Genomic DNA, 20,352 nt, shown 5'->3' with positions numbered 1-20,352 from the left:
GGTGGCGCTCGGTCTGCGATCACACAGTGGCGACACGCGGGTCCGACATGTACTAATGGACTGCGGCCGATTTAAAGCTACCACCTAGCAAGTGTGGTGTCTGGCGGTGACACCACACATACCATGGACTATTTCATGCGGTATGGTGAATTCTACAAATAGCTGGAAGGCATTGTCATGGGTAGAGTAATGGTGACAACCTTCATGGAACATTTTGAAACATACACACTTTAATTGGCACTGTGTAAACCTAAGGTGTGCTACAGAAATATCGACAACACCTTTTTTGTACAGAGCCATGGTGAGGAATAGCTCAGTAACGTACTGAGACATCTGAACAGTCTCCATGCCAACATAAAACTTACTAAGTGGTTAAAAAAGGGCAACAGCTACACTTTCTAGGTGTGCTGGTTATGAGAGATGGTGGGAACCTGGAACACAACATGTATCAAAAACCATCAATCTTAGACCAATACCTGGATAAATTGCCAAATCAAGACAAATATGTGAGCCACAGCACCTCAGACATGAAATGCAACACCTGGAAAACATTCTGAAGAGCAATGTTTACTCCACCAATCACATAAGAAGTGTCACAAAATCTCAGACTCGGCAAAGTGACATTTAAGGAGAAGAAATATTGGGTGTGGCCTTTCTGACATACATCCCCAGGGTGATGGACAGAACCAGCCATATATTGCGGAAACATGGCATACAGACTAATTACAAACCAGAAAAGATGATCATTGAGCATTTCACATCAGCAAAGCACAAAAGGGACCCATTTACAATGTTGGTGATGTTCCACATATGCCTTTACATGTAGAAAAGTCTATGTTGGAGTGACTGGACTGATCAGTCAACACCAAGATCACCAAACATACGTGGTATTGCAGGTTAGGGCAGTGGAGAAATCAACCTTGGCAGAGTAGGCACTGTGCGAGACTAACAACCTCATAAAATTTGGCGACATGTAAATTCTTCCTATAGAGAAGGGCTACTATACCCGCCTGTTCAGGGAAACCGCAAACAGGACAATAGCTTCAACAAGAAAAATTCCAGTGCTGCAGCAAATGACTGTTGCAGGTAGCAAAGAGAGGAAAAAAGTGGTAATGAGCATGGAAAAGCCCTCAGACAAAGACGCTACAAGTAAATGTAATCTACAGCTATGACGTTGATTCCAGTCTGCCATCAGGAATGGAGGGTGAATCTTTGACAAGGCCAGCCATTCATTCTAGTGAAATGAAAAAAAAAAATTAATAAATAAATAAAATAAAATTGCTAAACAAACATCGGCCAAAAAACCTGAGACAGAAGCCAACAACCAGTTTATTGACAAGCCCTAACAGTTTTGTCACATTAAATTTTCTTCAAGTGCTTATAGCCTACATGGATCAACAAAGCTTTTATAGCCGTTTAAAATATCAGCAGACACCTTCTATCCCATTCCCTGTCTTCATATTTGTGCATGTGTGTTTGTGGGCAAAGGCAGGTGTTGAAATAGATAAGAAGTGTGATTTTTTTTTAATAGTCTTAATAGACTTACAGTTCCATAAAATAAAAATTAAGGACATGTTTCCAGCATCCCCTTTTTCCCAAGCATTGAAGAGCAAAGTAAATCTGTGAATAAGTTTCCACACTTAGCAGTAGCACCTAACACTTAAAAACTTTTCACCAAATAGAGACTATACTTAGTGGCACAAATAAATATGCTGTACATTTTAGATTGCCATGTACCCAATGTTTGCCCAAAGGGGTCAGCAATTCCTTAGACACTAAAGCATCACAGAGTTGCATATGTACAAGGTGTTACCTCCTTGGACAGCGTCAATCACAACAAGGATGACAGACAGCAGGACAAGTGCCACCAGAGGTCATCCGTGCCAGAGATCTATTTCCTCTGCTGTGTCGTATGAGGAATTGGATCGGCATCTCACTGTGGGAGGTATAGCACAGATTATATTGGCTATGTATATATTGAAGTCAGAAATAGTTCGTTGATTTTAGACACATTGTAGGAAATACTCGTATTAAATGGAGTTTGCTTTATGTGAAATATGAAGCCTATGAATTCACTAATTTTGGAAAAGAACACTTTATTATCAGTTATTTGAAACTGGAATGTGGTCGCCATAACTTCAAAATTGCAAGAGCTGGTGAATCCTGCACATTTGATAGTAGTGTTTCAAACTTTTGTCATTGAAATAAGTTGGGTGCAAAAATGATGATATCTGAAAGTAGTGGTGGTAACTAGAGATGGGCAAAACTGTTCTTTTCAGTGAACTTGATCTTTTTCATGACTCACCACTCACCATTCACTCACAAAAGTAAGTAAAAGGAAGGTACATTGCCCATTTAATTCAGCTCACAAAACCTGTATTTTTATCTGATTTGGTCCTGTTTTGAAAGGACATATGAAGAGGAGCAATAATTTTGAGTTATGTCCCCAGTAACTTTCAGATACAAGAGTTTTAAATTTCGTCTGCTGCAAAATTTGTAAATATTACAACAAAATCCTAAATATTTTTTATTAAGTGGAAAAATTTTAAGAATGAAGACTGATTCTTGTTATGTTTTGATATTTCTATCAGAAAAAAACACAATATAAGAATGATAACAACTATAATTGAAGTGTATCTGCAGTCATCATTTATAGTCAGTATTACCATATTTTCCCATAAAAGAAAAATTAATCAGTACTGTCATTTATGAATAAAATTTGACCCATTTTAGTCGATGTGAATCTCTTTCTCTTCTCAGTGCATATTCGTCCTGCTTTTGAAAACGTTTGTTCACAGGCCACTGATGTTGCTGTGATACGTAATACTTTTAGAACCAATTGATACAGCACGGGCCACAGAAATATCCCTTCAATAAATATTTGTCCAATTCGACAATTGCTTCATTTTCCGGGTTGTGACTTGTGTGAAGTTGACTAATAGTTTCATTGAACTACCAGATTGAAAAAGTCTCATGGATAATGGTGTGGTAACTGGTTGAGACATGAGCTCTGTTTTTTTCTTATTGAACAACCTTCATGCAACAGCCTTCATGTAGCAGTCCTGAAATGTTTTGTCATCTGAAAATCCTTGCCTCTGAATCAAGCATCCAGTGCTGACTAATCATTTTGTTGGTGGAGATAACACCAAACCGCTCTGATAACCCTTTAAGCAAATTATCAACCAGTAACTTTGACTCTTGGGAATATTCGTTATTTTTGTCTTTAAAAGGTTTTAATTGCCATTCCATTAATCTTGGCAAGATTTTCATTATTGAAACTGAGACTGTTTTCTGTGAGGGCATCTCTTCAGTTACCTCTCCAAAAGCTCTCAAAATATATAAGGCCTGTTGCATTATCACCCAGTCTGTGTCCTTTAAGGTGATTGATTTTCCACCTAAAATTAGTAAGGTAATAAATTATGGGATCTTTATTTAAAGTAAATATTTTCAACATTTTGTAAGTAGTTCCATTGGTTGGGACATCTTGTTTGAATTTCAGTTGGTCCCTTTTTTTTTTTTTTTTTCTTGCATTTCATCAAGCTTGCTTAAAGCAAAGGGTTTCTCCTGAGAAACACAACTCATTTGAACTCATCGGTGGTTTTCTGTATGGACTTCTGAAATGCATGTTGTGCAGTGTGGTTTAAAGAATGTGCAAAGCATGGAATGTGTCAAGTTTTAAAAGCATGGCTCTTAATTTCAGCATTTTCTTTTATTATGGAAGTGATTTTAAAATTGGCATTGTTTTTGGGATAACAGACTTTACCCAGTTTGAGATGTTTTCTGCAATTTGTCTGTCTCCAAATGGCGAGCACTCTAAAAGATATGACTTTAGTTCACTCTTCTCAAACTAATGTTACTTATACACACCCAAGCATTAGACGTATGGCAGACTGCCTTTTCCGTGGGCGAAAAATGATTAATTTTTACTGCAAATCATTTTTAAAAGCTGTACATCTATAGCATATACATAATGTGAACTGCTGTATAGTATTAAAAAGATTACTTATTGAGTGTTGTAAATGAAAAACAGCTGAGGGCACCACAAAGGAGATAAATCAGGACATGGTCCAGAACCAGGTGACACTGGTGGGCTGGATAATGCTTGAGACTCAATTTGCCTTTTTTAGAGGATACCTTCACCTGAGGTGGAAGCAGATGTCGGTGAGGACAGTTCACGAGAAATGTGATTTCTATTTCTCGAATTTCTGCATCAGTTGATGGCAGTCTTGATCAGCTTCCTGGCCCATATTGTTCCAGAGATACTGTAGGATGCTTCGATTTTAGATGTCTCTTCAGGTTTGATGATGAGCCAGAAGCCATGAGGATTACCTGCTGACAGTAGCAACATTTTCCTTTTTATTCCATTTTGGTAAAATGATACCGAACATCACTTGTAATTCTTCTAGGCGAAGGCAATGTGGATAACATATTGTTGTGCAGCACTGAAAGTACACTGCTAAAATTAAAACATTTGCTATTAACATAGCCATTTTACATTTAAAAGCTTAAGGTGAGAACAGATGTACTTGCAGCACATTCCATAGTCAGTAGTTATAGAGTAGAATGTAGGAAGTTGTGATCTGTGAAACCTAGAGCCACAATCATGAAATTTGTATCATATACGAAAAGGTATGAAACAGTCATAGTGATTAAGAAACTCACGAAGACAAGCCTGACAATATGCGAGGATTTCACTTCCAAAGATAAAAATTTTGAATGATGTGATATCTTCATTTGGGCTAGATAGCATGTGAACAAGAGACTACAGGATAATGGTGCAGATAAAGGCTGGAAAAAATCAGTGCAAATGAACTCTAAAGTCTGTGCTTTAGGAGCTACGAACTTGTCTACTCATGCAGCCACTATTTCTACCAGCGTGTTTGCGGTAGAACATAGTTGGCCATCACGTTCAACTCATTTCAACGAACTCCGACATATATTTCAGAATATCGACATCCATGTCTTTCTTCTAACGAACATGGACACTTTGCTCAAGCCAAGCATGCTCTCCATTTACCTAAATATAGGCTCCACTGTCTTACGATGTCACTGAAGTAATAGATGAGGAGGTGCAGTAGTAGCAAAACATCTTCTACAGACCTTTGAAAGTAGGTAGGATAGCCTATTTCAAAACTGACCTTTTAAAATTTGATTTAACTTAGGATCATACATATAATGCTAGCCCCTTCACTGTGAAATTCAAGTGTGTAGTTCCTTCTTCAAATGCAACAATATTTCAGCTTGCATCTATCCATAATATAGCCTATAGTCAGGCCCCCATGCACATATTTGTCACGAAATCCACAAGCAAAAAAATTCATACCTGGAATATCAGCTCACAACATCATTACCAAACTAACTCTGTTACATAATAAATATGCTCCCCCAAAGACTGGAAACCTTGGCTAACGGAAGTGCTAAAACAGTCAGTGAATGTCAGAGACATTGCACAGCAGACTCACAGACGACCTCCTACCCTTGAAAATAAAACTGATTACACGCAGAAAGCAAACAGAATCAATCAAACTGAGAGAAACGATAACTAAGACATAAAGACCAGATGCTCTATGGAAAAGCTTGTGTGATCTAGGGAAAAGTAGGCAAAGTGAAAGCTGCAGCTGGTCCCATTGTTGAAACCAAGGAACTAAACCAGTATTTGACTTTAACAATAACCTTCATTGAACTGTAAACAAAACATAGACTTGCTGATTACTTCGCAGAAGTAAATGACACTAGTTATGAAAAATTCTTTCTTGAGTTGACAACGCTGTTGAAAAATCCTTCAGCTCAGCATTTACTGTACAGGATGACATCGCAGTCCAAATACTCAAGCTTCTTGTTGATCCACTACTGCTCATAATAACTACTGCTCCCTACTCCTTGAAGATCTTTCCTGGACAACACAGTAGCAACACGCATTCCCATCAGAATACAAGCACTAGAGATCCGATTGCTAAGAAGAGTAGTTGGGTATATTCTGTCTGTCGGGAGAGTGAATTTAGGCATCAGAAAAGAACTGAGAGTGAAAAACATAAATGAGCAGATTAAAGAATACAGAAACAACTGGATGGATTACGTCAGAAGAATGGAAGATGACAGATTACCAAAATTGGTGATAATTATTACCTGGTGGGGAGAAGACATTTAGGAAGCCTGAGGAAAATTAACAATTTCACCCAAGAGGATGTAACAGGCAAATGCCTACTACGTGCAGAGAGAAGAAGAGATATTATATTAAAAATAATATGTTTTTCTAAGTAACCATGATTTTAATAAGTTTTGTAATTACATATAAACTCTGGTCTGATGTAAGAGGACTCCTGAGGGCATTCATCTGTTCAGGTTAAATGGATACATAAAAAATGAAACATAATATACAGGTCGTCCCAGGATGAATGGTCAGTATTCAGGATATGACAGGAATGATTATTTGAATCAAAAAACTTCATGTGGACATATGCATGCTTCTGAATGGTTTTCAATATAGAACTTGTTCAATATTAGGCCTACATTGTTACTTATTTTCTTTATTATTCAGTACATTGTCATTGTTTACAATGTACCACAGTAGTGTAGACAAATTCAAGATGAATAATGTGATATGGGACACGTGGTCTATCAAGTCGAGAAACTACCTCAAACTGACTTACCCACACCTCTATGGATGCGCGTTGCGCAAGAATTTCCATATTCTCTCACTCTCTTCATACAATCTTAAAGTCCTTGAGAAAAAATGAATAGGATCCTTTTAAAGGAAATTTAATGTCGTTTAATGTTGTAATGCAACAAGTTTTCGCTAGAGGCCGCAGATATCGTGTTATTCAAGAAAAACATACAATAGTAACTTTAAATATGTTTTGTCTCAGAAGCCATTAGCAATAGGGCACATGTCCATATTTAGCTTTCGCTTCAAATGATCATTCCTGTCATATCACTGAATATTGACCATTCCTCCTAAGACAATCTGTACACATGGACTATCATGTATGTTAAAATAACCATTCCATTTAGTATCCTATCTGCCCAAAGTAATTAAAACCTGCATAAAGGCTACCGACACACCAACAAAAGCAACTATAACTGGTACAACCATAGAAGAAGGCATAATAGTACACCTATCAAGAACACTCACACAACATGAAAACAGAAGAGCAACGACACAAGAAGATGACAATTAGAAAAGATCAACTAAGGATACAAAGAATAAAGAGCTGAACTCAGATGGAGACGTGCTCAGTCATGAAACCGAAATGCAAGCTGTTTCGCTGTGCTGAGAGAGCAGAGAACAGAGTGACGCCTCAAGTCGTCATGTGGTCTGCTCTGTGTGATTTTGTGCACGAGAGCTAGTTGCCCTCATGGGGAGCAGTGAGTTAGTTTGCAATCCAATCCTCAAGAGTGGTGGGGAACAGTGAGATAGTGAGAGCCTGTCGTCCATTCAGTGAGAGTGGTGGAGAGTACTGAGCTATTGGGAGGGAAATGATGCCTGGATCGCATTGCCATGTGCTCCGACATGTGGTGGCCCAAGACTGCAGCCTTTATGATAGCTGGCAACACATTACGTATGTGATGCTAAGTCAAAGGATAAAATGTAACTACTCGCTCAAAAGCATGTAAACATTTATCGAGCTTCTGAAATTTGAGATATTCTTTTGAAATCAAGAACGGAAACATGCTGGAAGTGTTTTCTGCATTACTGTATCATTCTGAAGATGTTGACTTTCGTTTGTCTCAGTAGCTGCATGGTCAGCACGGCAGATTGCAAAGTGAGGGTTCCCAGGTTTGATTCCCAGCAAAGTCGAAATGTTTTTTTTCCACTCACAGACTTTGTGCTGTGTTGTACTTATTTTCATATTGTCATAATTAGCACCACTATTGAAATGACTGAATGGATACTGCCCGACAGCCAATAAACTGGAAAAAAATGGATGAGAAAAGCTTCATGTACTAATAAGGTTTGCAAATCAACATGTGCACATGGTCTGTAACACATTTTTTGTAGTTTAGGAAATGTTTTCTTAAGGGTGTGATGTGGGGCGCCATTGCAGGAGCCTAGTGCAGAATTTTCTTCCCACTCATTACAGCCACCAGAAACGCATTTTGAAATCAAATGAGCTACCATTCATTTTTTTCTGAACCATCCATTATCCACTCTTTAGAAAGACCTGGCTCTTTGAACCAGTTCAGGAGCAGAGTGCCCATCTCCAGTAGTAATAGAATTGGGGAAAACTATTGCTGTGATTCCAGTGAAGTCTGGTTATATGCTAATGCGCTACAGCACACTGTAAATATCACACTAAAATTATACCATTGCTCTTTGAATGCGAGCCGGAAGTCGCACTAAAATTACGTCATTTCTCTTCGAATACGAGCCAAAAATCACATCATTTCACTTTGAATGTGTTTGCTCGTATGCAAATAAAACAGACTAAAATGTGTTTTGTAGCACACTCACCACGATAACCAGAAACCAGTGTCGAGTATTAAAATGATACTGACCCGAGCTAGATTACCTCAAAGAAGAGATACAGCTGTCTGTTTATGACTGCACATGCTCTGATATGACATCATTGCTTCTAGCACTACAGTGCTACATTGCTAATGTGTGAATGTATTGTGCAAGCATATGCTATGAGGAATTTTTGAGGAGCAGTTGACGTAATGGTTCTGCGGCGCAGTGATAAAGTGCACTGACTGGCAATTAATCAGCTCAGGTTCGACTCCTGCTGCTATTTCCCCCCCATGCCATCAAAATGTTAAACTATTATAAACAGATCAATTTATGTTGTTGTTGTTGTGGTCTTCAGTCCAGAGACTGGTTTGATGCAGCTCTCCATGCTGTGCAAGCTTCTTCATCTCCCAGTATGTACTGCAACCTACATTCCTCTAAATCTGTTTAGTGTATTCATCTCTTGGTCTCCCTCTATGATTTTTACCCTCCACGCCGCCCTCCAGTACTAAATTGGTGATCCCTTGTTGCCTCAGAATATGCCCTACCAGCTGATCCCTTCTTCTAGTCAAGTTGTGCCACAAATTTCTCTTCTCTCCAATTCTATTCAATACCTCTTCATTAGTTATGTGATCTACCCATCTAATCTTCAGCATCCTTCTGTAGCACCACATTTCGAAAGCTTCTGTTCTCTTCTTGTCTAAACTATCGTCCATGTACATGGCTACACTCCATACAAATACTTTCAGAAACGACTTCCTGACTCTTAAATCTATACTCGTTGTTAAGAAATTTCTCTTCTTCAGAAACGCTTTCCTTGCCATTGCCAGTCTACATTTTATATCCTCTCTACTTCGACCATCATCAGTTATTTTGCTCCCCAAATAGCAAAACTCCTTTACTACTTTAAGTGTCTCATTTCCTAATTTAATTCCGCATTTAATTCAACTACATCCCATTATCCTCGTTTTGCTTTTGTTGATGTTCATCTTATATCCTACTTTCAAGACACTGTCCATTCCGTTCAACTGCTCTTCCAGGACCTTTGCTGTCTCTGACAGAATTACAATGTCGTCGGCGAACCTCAAGGTTTTTATTTCTCCTCCATGGATTTTAATTCCTACTTTGAATTTTTCTTTTGTTTCCTTTACTGCTTGCTCAATATACAGATTGAATAACATCGGGGACAGGCTACAACCCTGTTTCACTCCCTTCCCAACCACTGCTTCCCTTTCATGCCCCTCGACTCTTATAACTGCCATCTGGTTTCTGTACATATTGTAAATAGCCTTTCACTCCCTGTATTTTACCTCTGCCACCCTCAGAATTTGAAAGAGAGTATTCCAGTCAACATTGTCAAAAGCTTTCTCTAAGTCTACAAATGCTAGAAACTTAGGTTTGTCTTTCTTTAATCTATTTTCTAAGATAAGTCATATGGTCAATATTTGCCTCACATGTTCCAATATTTCTATGGAATCCAAACTGATCTTCCCCGAGGTCGGCTTCTACCAGTTTTTCCATTCATCTGTAAAGAATTCGTGTTAGTATTTTGGAGCTGTGGCTTATTAAACTGATGGTTCGGTAATTTTCACATCTGTCAACGCCTGCTTGCTTTGGGATTGGAATTATGATATTTTTCGTGAAGTCTGAGGGTATTTCATCTGTCTCATACATCTTGCTCACTAGATGGTAGAGTTTTGTTAGGCCTGGCTCCCCCAAGGCTATCAGTAGTTCTAATGGGATGTTGTCTACTCCCAGGGCCTTGTTTCAAGTTAGGTCTTTCAGTGCTCTTTCAAACTCTTCATGCAGTATCATATCTGCTACTTCATCTTCATCTACATTCTCTTCCGTTTTTACGATATTGTTGTCAAGAACACCGCCCTTGTATAGACCCTCTATATACTCCTTCCTCTTTTCTGCTTTCCCTTCTTTGCTTAGTACTGGGTTTCCATCTGAGCTCTTGATATTCATGCAAGTCTTTCTCTTTTCTCCAAAGGTCTCATTAATTTTCCTGTAGGCACCACCTACCTTACCCCTAGTGATATGCACCCCTTCATCCTTATATTTGTCTTCTAGCCATCCCTGCTTAGCCATTGTGCACTTCCTGTTGATCTCATTTTTGAGACGTTTGTATTCCTTTTTGCCTCCTTCATTTACTGCATTTTTGTATTTTCTTCTTTCATCAATTAAATTCATATCTCTTCTGTTACCCAAGGATTTCTATTAGCCCTCTTCTTTTTATCTACTTGATCCTCTGCTACCTTCACTATTTCGTCTCTCAAAGCTACCCATTCTTCTTCTACTGTATTTCTTTCCCCCATTCTTGTCAATCGTTCTCAAATGCACTCCCTGAAGCTCTCTACAACCTCTGGTTCTTTCAGTTTATCCAGGTCCCATCTCCTCAATTTCCCACCTTTTTGCAGTTTCTTCAGTTTTATCAATTTATGTATGTAACATTAATATATTCAATTTAGTTATGATTACAACTATTGTAAGTCAAAAGGCTGTAGGCCAGCACATTGTAGCACATTTGTAAAATTTTGTATGAGCTGTCACTGTATGATTCACATGCCAAGTGAGATTTACAATGAACTGCAGCTGATCAGTTGGTCAGCTACAAGTCCTAAAACCAAGAGCACAGCAGTAATCCACATTATATAAACAGAAATGAAAAATAAAGGAATAAATTAACAAGCACAGTAAAGGATTAGAGGAAGGTAGAGTATAACTCCACATCTTGTCAACATCAAGGTCATTAGAGCAGGAGTACTAACTCAGTTGGGCAGGTACGTGGAAGGAAATTAAGTGCAATTTGTTCAAAAGAACGTCCCAGCATTCATCTGATGTAATTTAAGGAATTACAGAAAACGTAAATCATGCTATTTTTTCAGATATTGCAGCCTGGCGAAAAGACAGATAAAAGATTTCAATAAATAAATAAAAAACAAATAAATCAAGGAAGTGTGTAAATAAAAGACAAAAGCAAAAGCTTGTAAAGAATGAGACTCAAAGAGAAAAGGAAAGCAGTAGTGAAATAGGATGAAAATGCAATAAGACATGAAATTTGGCTTTGCAGGACTGTGATTTTTGACTACTGCCAAATTTTAATGTGTATAGTGATTATTCTATGATGTTTCAAGATTGCAGTTGGAGTATGTCATTGTCTTGCATTAATAGCACAGCTGGCAACTGATCAGCCATCCTTAGTTGAGCTCTGTTACTGGTGTTAATTAGTATTTGTAACCATTGACACATCATATCCACAAGAGTGCAGTTCAATAGCAGGCACCTGTGTGAATGCACGGTACACCACAATTGGTGTGAAATTTGACACAATCTTAGATATGTATGTATACACCATTTTTCACTATAAATATGATGACACACAGTAGTAAACACTGCAGTGTTCTGTAATGTTACTGGTTGGCAATGTAAAGTTTGCTCAGGAGCTACAATTCCCAGTCATTGATTTGCTTACATTGTTATTTCTTCACACTCGCCAATATTTTTTGTTTGGACTTTGTTTCTCAAAGTGCTGTAGTTATCATTGGAACGCAAGAGTATAATCCATTCTCCGTTTACAATGACCGTTACTTAGAACACCACAAATACATCAATATGGACAATGTCGAAAACTAGCAGTTCTGAATAACAGAATGAGATTTAATTAGACATATAACAGTTTCTCTCATGTTACCATCATGTCACTGTGAATGTTATGGCTTTTCTGCTGTGGAATGCACCACATGTCCAAGACAATATGCTGATGACACGGAATAAACCACCCAAATAGCAGGTACCACAAAACATTGTGAGAGTGCTGTCATCATCCCAGTTCACAGATACACTCCGTACATCTACTCTAGAATACTTGCTCGTAACGAAAAAAACTTCTGAACAACATACTGCACTAGCTCATTACTTAAAAAAGCTTTTATGATGGCAGTCATCATTTGTCAGTTCTGAAGGTGCCAGCAACATATCACTTCACAAAAAAATATTGTACCGCTAAATGTAGTTGCATGTGTAGAACTAAAAATTTCAGTAATATTAATATTAGCACTATTCACATGTGTCTATATATATCTTGTAATCTGACTTGTTCCACATCATATCGATAAAATAATCATGAAAACGATCTATGGAACATGACGTAACTAAACTAAACTAAACCAAGTGGCTACAACACCAGTTCTATAATTCATGTCAAGATTGCTACATGGTTACCAGTCAAAATATTAGCTGCGCTGATATCGCTTCGTATAGTACTTGGTTGCAGAAGAGTAGAGGCTATTAGCCACTTAAAAATGTTGTACTTCTTAAAAATGAATAAGAGCCTGCAGAAATCCTCTTATTTGTTTAAATTTAAACTAACAGTGTAACCTGAAAACTTTAATATAGTGGGTTCTGGGTGAGAATCACTGCTAGTGGGCAGTGGGAGCCGTCTTCTCATTAGTTAGGATGGGCTCGACCCCTTTGGTGTCTTGGGTCCTTTTCATGGCTTGGGAGATGGGAGTGGAGATGTGTGCAGCTGTAGAGAATCAAATGGTGGCCATAAACAGTTCTTTATTAATTCACTAAACTTGGACAGCCATTCGAGTGCGCCCTCGCCTCCACTGTGGTTTGGAGTAGGCTCGTAATATTTCCGTTGCACTCGGCAGATGAGGCAGTGCAGTGTGCGACGTGCACGCAAGGCTGAGAAGGACGTATACTGAGTTGACATAGCCTGCACTTGGGGAGCTGAGTCAGCAGGGCAACTAAGCAGTAGGTATAGCCCTGCTGCAGCATTGGGAAAAGTCAGTGGCCTCTTCTCACTTGCGGCTGTTCTCAGTACTGTGCAGATCCAACTCTGGAACAAAGTCTGAAGAGCAGTGGTAAGCAGCTGATGGACTCCAGAGGCAGATATGATGCCGAGTGGTCCTGTAGAGGTGATGGCAGTATGTTGGCTGTCAGGGCTTTGGCAGTCAGGCAGTGGTCCATGGATTGCGGCCCAGTGAGAGTAAATGCCGACACTGTTTCAGTAGAATTCACAGCAAAAACTGACACACGGCAAGCACCAGGAATGGCCCTGCTGCACTGGTCGCGCCATAATTGGTTGGGCTGGGGTTTGAATGCAGCTGCTCAGCACTGACTTCCCAGAAGGGATTGCATTATGGGGCACCACAGAAATGTCTGGGACAGGGTTGGTGACCAGTATTCTTCTATTGTCACATGGCAGTGTGTTGAACTGCACAAGCTCCCCGACATCCCAGGCTGTTGACATGCAGAAGTCTGATGACACAGAAACAGCTGCTTCTGCTGAGCTGTTGTACTGGCAGGAACATCAACCTGCAGCAGCCAATGCTGGGGTCCTAGTGCTCTTTCTGTGGCTCTGTATATGTCAGTTCCCTTATATTTCTGTACTAGGAAAATATAAGCGTTCACAGCTGGAGTCAGTGTCAAAAAAATCCTTTGGGAGACTATATGATCACACAATATCTAAATAAATACTACCATAGTTTTGAATATTGTTACAGGCAGTTTTATAATTGTGACCACTTGTAAAGTGTTATTGAATCTGTACTATGGCACTAATTGAGCATTTAATTTATATCAGATCTTTGATTTCAATATTAAATCTACAGAAAGTGTCTGAATTATACAGTTTTTCATGTACCATTAATCACTTTCAGTGGAATAGTTTTAGCCGTTAAATATACAGTTGACAACACAGGTATTTTTATAGAAAAGTTCGTACAGTTTAATTCCACTTCTTTATCGACATTCTTAAAAATAATGTTGATACTGTTTGCTTTGGAAGGTTATGTTATCTTGTTGAATGAGATTGTCAGCAATCAATCATAAATTGTAACTTGAAAACTGTGTAGGGCAAGGAATGAGTACATTTTCAAACTTTATTGCAAAAAATTAAAGATGTTATTTTGAGTGAGTTTCTGGTCTTTGCCAGTTTATGTATCAGTACGTCGAAGTCCAGTTTGCTCGTAGATTTGTGGTGGTTATGGTCTCTGTAGTGCCAAATTCACTGAAGTTGCTTTTAATATAAAGTAATTATATGTAGATATACACTGATCAGTCAGAACATTATGACCGCAGACCTACTATTGATGTAAACCAGTCCAGGCAGTAGCAGCGTCACCTGCCGAGGAATGACTACTAGTCACACACGCACGATGCTAGTAGTATCAGTGAGAGTGCTGTCTGTGTGTAGAATGGGGAAGGCGCGTGCTCTCTCTTAGTTTGACCGAGGACACATTGTGATTGCCCTGAGACTCGGCATGAGCATTTCAGTAACTGCACAACTTGTCCGGTGTTCGAGCAGTGGTGTGGTGAGTGTCTTCAACACTTGGTGAAACCACATCCAGATGTCATGGGGTGGGGCAGCCACTGCTCATTACAGATGTCAGATGTTGTAGGCTGGGCAAACCGGCAAAACAGAAAAGGCGGCGAACTGTGGCAAATCTAACATCAGACTTTAGTGCTGGGAAGGTTACAAGTGTCTCTGAATGCACAGTACACTGAACACTCCTAAGCATGGGCCTTTGCAGCTGATGACCCATGTGCCATGACTTCGGCAACTACGACTGAAATGTGTACGTGACCATTGGCACAGTGGCAGAGCATTGCATGGTCTGATGAATCCTTATACTTTCTTCATAATGCCACTGGGACGGCACGAACCCATCGAGTTCCAAGGGAAGAGCTCCTTGACCCTGTACTGTGGGACAGAAACAAGCTGGTGGCAGCTCTATTATGCTCTGGGGAACATTCACAAGAACATCCATGGGTCCAGTGGAGCTCTTGCAAGACACCAGGATAGCCAAGGAATATCATACTCTGGTTGCAGACTACGTAACCCCTTAATGACGATCATGTTTCCCGATGGCAGTTGCATTTTTCATCAAGAAAATGTGCCTTGTCACAAGGCCAGGAGTGTGATGGAGGGGTGTGAGGAACACAGTAGCAAGTTCCAATTGATGTGCAGGCCCCTCCAACTCACCAGATCTGAACTCGATCAAACACTTCCCAAAATCCCGGAATTTACGGGAGTTAGTTGACTTGTGTGTGCAGATGTGGTGCCAGCTCCATCCAGTAGCCTGCCGAGGCCTCATTGCTTCCATGCCACAATACATAACCACAGTTATCTGTGCTAAAGATGGACATACCAGCTGTTAGGTTAGTGATTACAATGTTCTGGCTGATCAGTGTATTTGAGGAGATTTGCAGCAGTCAGTATCTTTCAGCTTGATAAGGAAGAGGCATCAGTATTCCTAAGGCTTCCCTTTGCTCGTTACACTGCTTACTTGTTTTAATTTTCCAGTTTCACAGATACAGCAGGGATGTCCCCATATCTACATGCTGTAGGAGCTATGTAACTGGAAAAGTCCATGGTCTGCCATCTTCAGATACTCATTAGTGATTGCATTTGTCAGATTCTACATAAGCTAACTCATTCAAGTTGTTTGCTAGTAGATATGGCTATTATGTTCTTCCCATGTATTGTGAAACCTACCTCAGTGCCTCAAAGCCTAATAGTTTTACTCATTTACTTAGACTTAGTAACTGTGTTTTATCGGGAATACAAAGGAGCTTCTCACAAGAAAACTAATTCACTACTAGTTCCAGTTTTCCCTGAATTGCCTAATACAGTTCTATAATGTCATGCCATTTGCATAACATACCACTAAATTAGCTCCTACATAAGAAAGTAAATCATTAACTGCATTGTTGAAAAGAAACGAATCAAGGACCAAGCCGTGCAGCACACCAGTCCAAACTTCCTTCTCTGAAGAGCATCTATTTTTAATTGAGACAAATTTTCTCCATTTACTTAGACAGGACTTGATTACAACTAAATACAGATTGTTTATGCTACAAAATTTCAGGTTTGAAAGAAAGGTGTTACAGGGTTTACAATCAAAAGCTTTATAATGATCACAAAGTATAACAGATATCAGATCCATATTTTAAAATGAAGTTATCTCCTGGTTAACAACTATATTGACAGCAGTAGCTTTTTTTTATCTTGTAGGAATCCATACTGTCTGTCGGAGAGGAGATCATACTTCTTGAAATAGTTTTTTTAGCTGGTTGTACACAAGACAGTCTAAAAATTAGGATAAACTGAAACAGTAGAAAATGGTTGGTAGTTTTGGGGCAGTTACTTATCCTGCTTTCTGAAGATCAGTATAGTTTTAGCACCTTTGAGCACATCAGGGAAAGCTCAATGTCCTGATCATGTGTTATACGTGAAATTAAATCGTTGTCAGATAATTTTTTTTTAATTACACAATTTGATAACCATTAACAGTTCATGCTTCTGGAGTTAGAAAACTTCAACACAGTTCTTATAATATCCTTGGAGGTGATAATATCCAGCGCAAAGCATCCATCCTTGTAGCTCAGCACCTGGCGGGTCTGATGCACATGGTCAGTTTTATTTGATTTTGTTTTTCAGCTCACTCACTGAGGTTAAAAAGTAATTATTCACTTCTATTAGGTCCAGAATTATGCCTTGTATGTGGGTGTGGGGATTTTCTTATTTCATAGTATTCCATGATACTTTGCATTTTTTGGGAGCCCTGTTGTGTACTTATCACAGGCAAGTTTAATGAGTAATGTCAGTTTGCCTTTTTGTAGGTTTTTCTAAATTTTCAGTAAGCTCTATACATAGTGTCATTCAGTTTGGGCTCTTGTCTACAAGATTTTTTATGTATGCTTTAGGGCCTGAGAGTTTTCTCCCTGCTGTGAACCAAATTATCAATATACCCTTTTAATCTTCCTGTTTTCAATGTGGTGTCTAGCAATTCTAAGTGGAATTGGCCAAATACTCAGTAGTTTGCAGTATTTTCTATCACATACTAATTGCTTTTCCTTCTGCAGTTTGTGTATTGCTTATAAATTCCAACCATGTCTTTTGTAGGAAGATATGGATAAACCAAAGCCTAAACTGGAAATACCAGCACTCGCCGGAGCCAAGAGTGAGAAAAAATTGAGGTAACTCTATTCTCTCTTCAATGCCTATATAGTAGTGGTAACAAGATTAGTATAATTGATGTGTACTGGTGCATTGGGATAAATAATATCATTTTTGCTTTTGTTTTAGCCGTGAAATAACAATACAGGCCATTGAAGCAAAGCTGAAGATGATGGAACATAATAATTCTGATGAATTTAAAATCAACAACAGTCCTTGTGGCACTGCACCTACAACACGGGCATCACTCTTGCAGCAAAATAACACGCACAACAGGGGCAGAGGACGACATGACACAAGACCATATAAGAGATTAAGTAACAGGAGATGATTTTGTGTGTGCTATTAATTGGCATCCATCGAAGTTGAGCATAGGGAAAGATTCGCACAATTCAAAGCAATACACTATTGTCTTCAGATAATGTAATAGTGATCATTTAAATTTATTGATTATTCAGATTAATTCTGAAACAATACCTTTCTTTAATAAATGATCATAAGTATATTGGGTTGATCTGTATTGAAGAATGAACTAGAGTTTTGTGATTGTGAGAAATTTTGCTGTCAAGAAAGAACACGTGTGAGGTATACAGTAGTACATTAGTGCTGGACTGATCTTAGATCTTCATACTGGCTTTCATTTCATTTAGTAACAAGTGCTGCAGGTGACTCTTCAGCCACAATACAAATAATAGACATACTGCTGCTGCAGCTTTAGACTTAAGTTCTTGGAAGAAAAGTAAGATAATGGTGGTGTTTTCCCCTTGTGCCATCACAGTAGTTCATACTGTTTGAAATCTGTCATTGGCTGACTGACAGTAAACCATGCTGGTACACACCTTCTTCTTGTGCTGTGACTACAAGTAATTACTTTTGCTAAGACTGCATAGCACACCTTACTATCTAGACTTCTTTATGAAACAATATGGCAGGACAACTGCACTTAGTAATCAAAGTAATGGAAACTGAATGTTTTCAGGGCGACAGCTGTTTCAGAAATAAATAAAACTGTAAAATTTAGCACCACGAACACTTTCTGCCCTATTCTTGTCGTACATCAGTTGAAATGCCTGCTTGACACAGGAAACATATGTCACCTGAATTGAGGAAGTATTTGGATACCAGATGGAATACTAGCTCAAAATTTAAGCTTAATGCTTACTTTTCTGTATATACTGTTGATTTTTGAAGAGATTATATATCTTTTGGTATTAGAACTCCTGTTTGTAGCCTTTCCATGAGACTAATCATTGATTACTTTTATTTAATCAAATTACATTTCAAGAACTGGACCTTATAGCTTAATTGTTATTAACTTACAATTAATGTGTGTTTTTTTTTCAAAACATATAACATGTCAAAATTTAAACAACAATGTCATTACAAATGCTAGTTATAAAACACATTATAAATTAAGTTTCACATTTTTACTAATGTTTAAAATGATCCTGTAGTGTCAGAAAACTATTATTCTAGTTTATTCCCTAAAGGAAGGCAATGTTCTTAAATTTATTACTGTCATAAAATATTTTTATCAGCAGTAGAAGTTGATCTTTTTATGCATCAGTCAGATTTGCACATTTATAGAAAGGAAGCTGTAACATTGTTTGTGTTAAATATTTAGTACTTATCACAAGTGGAATGACTAAATTTTTATCTTATTAACTTTGCATCAGGAAATAATTATGTGGTAAATGAATTACAAAATAAAATAATTAGTTGAAATAGAACTTTCTTGAATACAAGAATAAAAAACTGCAGTAGTACCAAGTAGGAAATGTCATAATAATGATTGATTTTCATGATGATACAAAGCTTAAGTGACAAATATGGCAAATTAATCGATGCAAGTTACTATAAAACATCGCTGTTGACCTTATTTTATTTCTGACCGTGCTGTGTTTTATTGTTACTTGAAACCTGTGTAGTCTCATGCTGATTAGTGCAGAAAGCCATCTGAAATGCAAATTTAGCTTCTTGAATTTAATTGAAATACTTTTGTTGCTGTATTTTTTGAAATTTTACTGTGGTGCAGTTTGAAATTTATTACTTCCCTTACAGTCTGGATACAGTACCTGCTCACTGAAAAAGAGAAGAATAGCAAGGTAGTGTTGCATGATGACTGAAGTCTGACAGAGCAGACATTTTAACATAAGTGGCTCTAAAGCTTGTTATTTATTGTTGTGTGTCTCAGTTATAAGGAAGATTGTAAAAAAAATCTTGTACTATAGGTAGTTGCAAATATATGTATGTTCTGTACCTGAGCTTGTGTGTATTTAACTATTATGTGAATATTCTCATAAAGAGTTAATGCACATGTTGCTAAACCAAGTGTGTTCAAGAAGTTTTTATTTTGTATTTAAATGTTAAAGAATTCACTGCTTAGCTTATACCTGACAATGTTAAGTTTAGATATTCTTTCTCTATCTTAAGCTTCATTGAATTACAAGAGTAATCACCTATTAATTTTACAGGCATTGTTAGAATAGTTTTGGTATAATATGTGACCTGAAATAATTTCAAGCCGGTTTGAGAGACTTTCACGTAGTAGACAGGAGGATCAGTAAATGGTTGATGCCCATAATTAACAATACAGAGTTATCATGTGACTGAAAATAATGGAGTAAAATTACTCCAGCCTCCTTGGATTGCTTCTTTAAAGTTTTGTATGTTATAAATAGTGATTTAACTTACACCCACTAGAGTCAGACTCAGTTATACACAGAATAGCGGGTTAAAGTCATCCAAATATTCTAGAAAGATAACCAGATTAAGTCCAACCCCTTTAATACAATATTTCCTCCAAAGCCCAGACATGCTGAGAGAAACCACATATTGTAAGGAAACCTGAAATAAAGATATATTTACAGCGTGATAATTTTTTAGGATCAACAAAGCATAAAGAGTCACTCAAGACATAGTAGACCTGAAA

General features: G+C 38.1%; 1 protein-coding gene across 2 annotated transcripts in view; it reads left to right on the top strand.

Moving 5' to 3' along the window:
* Nucleotides 1–19,679, top strand: part of LOC124615970 (probable RNA-binding protein 18) — a 44,090-nt gene extending 24,411 nt beyond the window's left edge. For both annotated transcript variants that reach the window (XM_047144172.1, XM_047144171.1), the window contains exons 4-5: nucleotides 17,367–17,440; nucleotides 17,550–19,679. In XM_047144172.1, coding sequence (XP_047000128.1) covers nucleotides 17,367–17,440; nucleotides 17,550–17,751 — 276 coding nt within the window. In that variant the 3' untranslated portion in view covers nucleotides 17,752–19,679. The remainder of the gene's footprint in view (nucleotides 1–17,366; nucleotides 17,441–17,549) is intronic.
* Nucleotides 19,680–20,352: the final 673 nt, after the last annotated feature.

This window comes from Schistocerca americana, chromosome 5 (assembly GCF_021461395.2).
Source record: "Schistocerca americana isolate TAMUIC-IGC-003095 chromosome 5, iqSchAmer2.1, whole genome shotgun sequence".
NCBI lineage: Eukaryota > Metazoa > Arthropoda > Insecta > Orthoptera > Acrididae > Schistocerca > Schistocerca americana.
Note: the sequence above shows the minus strand (reverse complement) of the source record. Positions and strands in the feature narration are given on the sequence as shown.